The following is a 6,691-nucleotide window of genomic DNA, read 5'->3' on the forward strand; positions in this document are numbered from 1 at the left end:
CATTACTGTGTTGCCTCTAATGTACCTCTACGCTCCGAAGCGTCTAACTGTGGCCTATGTTGAGCACGAACGAGTTCCATTGCTTGTCGTAGATTCACGCTACGCGGGTTTGCTACCGCCTTCCGACCGTGCAGTTTGCAGGCAGAGCAAGTTGTCGAAAGTATGAAACGTGTCGAAAGTCACCTCCTAAAAAACACATTAAATCCATAATTCTTTTTTTACGTAAACGATAGGCGATCGCGAGGCGCGCGCCTTCCAATTGCAGCCTTCAGCGCCACTTGCCGTTTCTTCAGCGTTTCCTTCCGCTATCTACGTTACAGGATTAGCAAAAGCTGCTGAAAAATTATAACTGTCTAGTGAGCTTCTCCCTTGACGTGCGGCACATCCCCGGATACTCCGAAGAGTGTACCGTGGATCAACGCGTCTTCAGAATAGCTTCAATTGCGGCCGCATGTGCCTGCGTCGTGGTTGCGGCAACTTGGGCAAGCACCGTCGCACCGTTTGATTCCGCCTTTACGTCCTCCGTAGGTTTCTTGTCACTTTCGGGCCGAATCGGCACTCGGATTTTCAGCTCCTTCTTGCGTGTCGGTGGTGGCTTCGTCGGTGCCTTCGGAATGTCGGGCAGATTGCAGGTATCCTTCAGGAAGCTGTACACGGTACCAACGCGGTCCAGCAACCGCTTCGTATACCGGTGCGCAGTTCGGTCCACCAGCGACGGCGTTTTGATGCAGTCGTCTCCACCAAATTCGCATACCTGGAAAAATTAAATGAATCAGTTTTCAAACACAATTCTTCAATGAATCAGTTTTACTAATGAAAATTAACGCACTAACATTTTGAAAATAATACAAAAATAATCAAAAGAGTCAAATTGCTGCAATTGGAAATCCCAAAAATTGTAAAGTCATTTCAGTGGGAAGTCTGCAAATTTGGCAAAAAATCATAGAAATGGCAATAAAAATCTTTGGTATTCGGATTCTACGAAACCTTTGGTTATGGTGGATCCTAAAAAAGTTATTATCAAAAAACTCCGCACTGATTAGATATTTGCGAGAAAATTTTCAAATTTGAGTATACTTGTTGACTATCTTTTGGAGTTTTTGGTTGTTTAATGTACTTGTGCTACAAAGCTAATACATGAAGCCTAAGCAAAGTTAATACATTTAAAAATTCATTTCATAATTTTACGTAGAAAGCTGATGCCAAAAATTGGCCATATATTTTATAGATTTTTTAAATTCGACATGTTGTTTCCGTTCTGTGCTTTATGCCATTATTCCGTGCGTTAGCGTTTCAATGAGTTAATATGCAAATTGGCGATACTTTCGATCTTTGAAGTCAATTTATGGCGTCATCGTAATGTTTTAAATGTAGCGTAATCAATAAAAATCGAAAATTGAGTAGCGGTAGAACGCTGCACTTAACTCTAATAATACATGTACTTTTAACAGTTATGTTTCATCCCAATTAAATATAATTTTTATTTACCCATTACAAGAGTTACTCAATAATCTGACTATTTGAAGAATCAAAATTTTCAAGAAACTCATGTTTAACAATGTTGAAATTTGTTGCATTACATTCAAACTGGATAACATACCCTCCAACTACCTTTTTAGTTACAATTACAGATTAAATAATTATGTAACTTCCTTCAAATTATGAAAAATGTCATTCGAAGGTTGAAACCAGTACTCACCCGATAGTGATGCAGTATGGCCGCGTCTGCGGGCACGTTCAGCGAGCCTCGGCCGGGGCAGAATTCCCACACGAAGTGGTTGCCCGCCTCGATGACCGCTTCCGGTTTGCAGATGTACTTGGATCGCTGCTTCTGCGGGTGCAGCTTGGACCTTCGACGCGTTTTCCGCTGCGTTGTTAGCGCCGCCCGAAGGTTCGCGAGCGAACCGTGGCCCTCGTACATGCGCGTGTCGTCCGCGAACTGCAGATAGAAAAATGCATTCTGAAACGAGTAGGCGCCCGTGTTTCGGTTGTTGATGCGCTTAGACAACCAGCTGGAAAAGCAGTCACGGGCGGAAAGGTGAAGAAAGAGAAGAAATTTATAAACGGTTACTCATTAGGCGCCTCTCGAGGGCCCGAACCCTTCGAAGGCGTCGGAATGCTCGAAGCACTCCAGCCCACTCGGGTGCCACTTACGCGATGAGATCGATCAAAGTGTCATTATGGTGGGGTATGATAAACTCGTCCAAGTCAATCAGCGCAACATGTGAGTATCTGTAATAGGAAAGCAAAACAGTATGAAAAAGAATTCCTTCCCCTCTGGTCTTTGTTGAAAGAAAATCAGGGTCGTTGGTGAAAGGAGGTGGAAAACTAGACCCACCCCAACACACACACTCACACCCTCAGCCTACGAACCTGTACATGCTTCGGTACAAGCAGTCGTTGAGCGAAGCGAACAACCCTTCGGTACGTATCTCCTTCTGCGATCGCATCCGCAAGTTCCATGGTAAAATATTTACAGTGATTTTTGGCTTCAGTTGAGCGGTATTGTCTTCATTGTATTTAGTAGGCGTGTGCACGTCGTTGCTTTCCGCTAAAGTTACGTCGGGGACCGTTCCATTTGCCGACCGTGCCGGTGGTCCTTCTTCCCCGTACGGCGTGATGTGCTGTGGTAGATCGCCGCTCACGTAGTGTTGCAGGACGCAGGACGCCTTCGGTCCGATCGTGTGGTTGTAGAACGTGAAATGGCTCACGCCGAGCAAGTTGTTCAGCTCAAGAAACTCCAGCAAGTACAAAGCCTTGGTCGGAAATGCAGAACGTTAGTAGACCGAATGTGAGTAAGGGTGCACAACTGCGCATCGTCTCACCTGGTCATAGTTGAAATGCAATGGTTTCACACAAACGCCAATACTGTTCGGAATGTTGCTAAACGTACGATTCGTGAAATCGGGATCCTACAAAAGCAGTAAAATGGTTTGTTAGTGTGGACACCATTTGGTTTGGAAAATATAATTTCCTTTGGTGATTCAATATTTAAAGAAGTTACGGTGGGCAGAAAATAATTAATTCGTCAGTTATGAGAAACAATTATAGCATATATTTTTAAGTTTAAGAAAATAATGAGAAAGGTGTAAACAAACAAATTATATAATGTTACTAAATTTATCAATCATCGGTTTTATCAAAAGTTGCTTTACTTTGTGTGAATATTTGGTCGTGGCAAACCCTATTATTATGATTGCAAAAATCATTAAATTATTATAAATTCGGAAAACATTAAACAAACAGTCTCTAAAAGCAGTTCATGATTTAAAAACAGACTTATGACGTTAAAAGAGAAATTAATTGATATAAGCATCAAAAAGGGCATAATGATTGAGTTATGCTCATGGTCACGAATGATGATGTATCAACGGATGCAATATCTGAAATCTGATTCTGCAGGACAATATGAAAAAGTGCAAAAAACCAAAACCCACAAAACTTTAAACATTTCCCCACTATGTCTATCTAAACATGCTTCGAACAATTTGAAAACAAACTTGGAGTGTATGGATGTGAGTTAAACATGTGTAATTAAAGATAAAAAGAGGAGTCATGTAATCTTACAGTATGAAAAATTATACGGTTATCTTATAAAAGAAACACTGAACTACATGTTCTGAAAATCGTGTGCAGAATGTAAAACTTGTAATATTGCAAACCAAAACTAGTACAACGATAATTGATGATTTTTCATAGTTTATAAGATTGTGTATAAAAAAAACATAGATTCGTATGACTTCGTCTACCATTAACAAAAGTATCAAATGTTATATTCTCTCAAGGAAACACGCTTATCACTGGATCGAAAACATCGGATGTGATTCGGCGTTAATCTACTTACGTTGTCAGTGTTTCGCAGCATGAGCACATTCCCCGGTGCGGCCCGTATTTTACTAACCACGCTCACTGCGTACGGTATCTCCGGGTAGGGGCCTCTGATAGGGCACAGGATAAAGCACGCGCTGTACTTAAGGTTCCAGTTCTCACGGATGATCTGCGGCGCGGGAAGGAGGCAGATGAAGAAGCGCACACAATCACGAACGAGAAAAACCAGATAAAATACCGTCGGAACCAAAATTCTCCCCGTCTTACCTTCACCCGAGCCATCACCGAGGCCGATCGATACTTGGTGCTGTTCACCCCGGTCGGGTACCAGAACCGGCACCACACTTTTTCCGGCCCACGCGTTTTGGTGGCCCCGATAACACGCACCAGCTTGCCGTCGCGCCGATCGTAGAAGGCCGAAAAGACGAAAAACTTGTACCTGAACCCGCGCGGAGGGGTGAAAACGGGGGCGAAAAGGAGAAGAAACGGAATCGAACGGAAAATTCAATCGCATCGTCGGCAGTTGCACTTTTCCTCCCCTCCCAAACGTTACCTGGTACCGTTCACTATCTCCCACGAGCCGTCCGTCGGCTTCGTGTCGGCCGGGTACCGGGGCAGCGTTTGTTCGATCTTCGACGGAAGCATCTGGCCCCAGGGCACGACGGGCGGGTTGCGCGGCTCGGCGGAATCTGTTAGCACGGATATGCCAAAGGATTGTTTCAGATCTTCGGAGGCCGATAGAGAAAAGTATAACCATTCACCAAACGGGAAAAACTACTCGGTTTCAACTATTGTACAAAGTGCATGAGCTGGCGGGGGGAAGGGGAAGGGATTTGCTAAGGTGAGGTGGAGATCGGAATCTAAGAGTTATCAAGATAGTGCGAATTTTTTTAAATGATTTGATTTTGGGGAAAATGTCACTTACTGGCGCGCTATTGGAAGTGATAAGTGATTTAAGATAGGTCCACCAGTCGTACAACACCATGCAAGAATATCTTTAAAGGTGCGAAGGGTGAAATGAACTTTAACTAAAAAAAGGTAATTGAACCAATGAATGAATAAAAAGCACAAAAACCAGGTCACACAAAAACACACACATGCAGAAAAGCGGGGAAGGCTTCACAGGACGAGCGAAGCGTCATACCTTTCTGATTCTTCAATATGTTCTTTACCACCGCGCCACCGTATTTGGTCTCTCGCACGAAGATTCCCGTGTCGTCGAGATAGTCGTCCTGTGTGTATGGATGTGCGAAGAAAAGCAATAGAAAAACCATCCTTCACGGTAGGCTAATCGTGTTCCGGTGATTGCCAAGTGAGAGAAGCTCCTTCAGCTCTTACCTTCACGTCATCGTAGTCCGGGACGGACTCACCGAACCGGCCCCCGTTGCTGCCGTGCCGCACGACGACACTGCCGGCCCGGCCCCGATCGTCAATCATCAGCACCTCGGTCAGGATGATCAGCCCGAAGACGGCGAAGAACGCCACCACGATGAGGAAGCTCATCCCGGCCCGCTCCCGGGCGCCCCAGGACGACTTCTTGATGCGCTTGGTTCGCGAAGACATCGCCGGTGGTCGGTTGGCTCACTCCGACCGGAGACGCACTCCACACGCCTGGAAGCACACACACCGTGCCGTAAGTTGTCACCCTCAGCAAACCGTTCGGAACGGCTACACTCCGGTTGCTTGTGCGGGATTTAATCAGTGACGCGCTGAGGGGCTGGATGGGGCCTGATGCTGGCGAGCGGAGTCACTCACACTCATCTGCCCACGTACGCACGCCAGCTCGGCTCCTCCGCCTTCCGGTTTCGACGCGCCGTTAGGTCTCGGATCGTTGAAGAGATCGGTAAGTCCAAGGTGCTGACAGTGACAGTGAGTTGGGAGTATGGCGCTGGGGTGCTCTATCCCTCCAACGTTTCCGTTCGCTTCCGTCGGGTCTGTAGCATCGCGGTCGGTGGGCGGGGTGGGGCGGGTGAGGTCTGCGAAAGGACACACGTACCGTATACATATGCATTAGCAGGAAGCTACATTGAATTGAGCCGCACGCCAGGTTCCGTCTTGCGGAGTCGGCAAGGATAATGCTCGACGCAAATAATGACAAGGGCATGCACACAACCACCGACCTCTTCGGTGGCATGCAGCTCCAGCCGAAACCGGGCATCCGACACTGCAGACGACAACCTCTTGGCGTTGCAGCAGATACGAATCGTACGATGCGGAAGGTACGCGATACGCGATGGTGGAGGCTCGTAAAATTTTAAACATCATTTCCAAGCGACCGAGACCAGACCTTGCAGGATTACAGGGCGGGCAGTCGCTAAGATGGCGCTGGCAATGTCGGAAAGTTCAAATGTTTATGGGCGCCTCGGAGTGTGGAGGGAAGCTACAAATACGGGTATATTGAGTGGTTCGAGGGAAAATAGTGCACGTCGTGGGAGTATCAAATGCCACTTTTAGATCAGAACAACAAAACCGGTTTTACAAATCAAATGTCATTTGAAGGAGGATCAAAGAGTACTATAATATCAATTGATGCCATTCTATTTTCTACGATAAACAAGACACTACGAAGGAAAATGCACCAACGAAGAAAAATTTAGATAATATGCGCGCAGAGAGTGGAACTATTTTTCATCGATCTTTCTTTTTCAATGCTCTAAAGATAATAAAGTTAAACATCACTATACTAAATCAAGCTATATTTTGACGATAAATGAAAAACTGTCCTTTTGGTCGAATTATTAAATTAGAGGAAGGTATTTTTATGAATTGATCCATTTTCGTTAAGTAAACCCTCAAAACCGCAAAAGAAACCGCAGCATTAGTTGCAACTGCAATTAGTTAAAACGAATGTCACAAAAATAAT

The 6,691-nt window shown here is 45.3% G+C and overlaps 1 protein-coding gene across 1 annotated transcript; it reads right to left on the reverse strand.

The window, feature by feature from the left end:
• Positions 1–415: 415 nt before the first annotated feature.
• On the reverse strand, positions 416–5,391 carry LOC131293555 (uncharacterized). The gene is made up of 10 exons (XM_058321631.1): positions 5,167–5,391; positions 4,973–5,060; positions 4,382–4,553; positions 4,096–4,267; positions 3,845–3,997; positions 2,826–2,912; positions 2,374–2,756; positions 2,155–2,232; positions 1,700–2,012; positions 416–754 (listed from the first exon to the last, which is right to left on the reverse strand). Exons 1-10 carry the CDS (start codon positions 5,389–5,391, stop codon positions 416–418), a joined length of 2,010 nt encoding a protein of 669 aa, XP_058177614.1.
• Positions 5,392–6,691: the final 1,300 nt, after the last annotated feature.

Source organism: Anopheles ziemanni, chromosome 2, assembly GCF_943734765.1.
Source record: "Anopheles ziemanni chromosome 2, idAnoZiCoDA_A2_x.2, whole genome shotgun sequence".
Taxonomy (NCBI): domain Eukaryota; kingdom Metazoa; phylum Arthropoda; class Insecta; order Diptera; family Culicidae; genus Anopheles; species Anopheles ziemanni.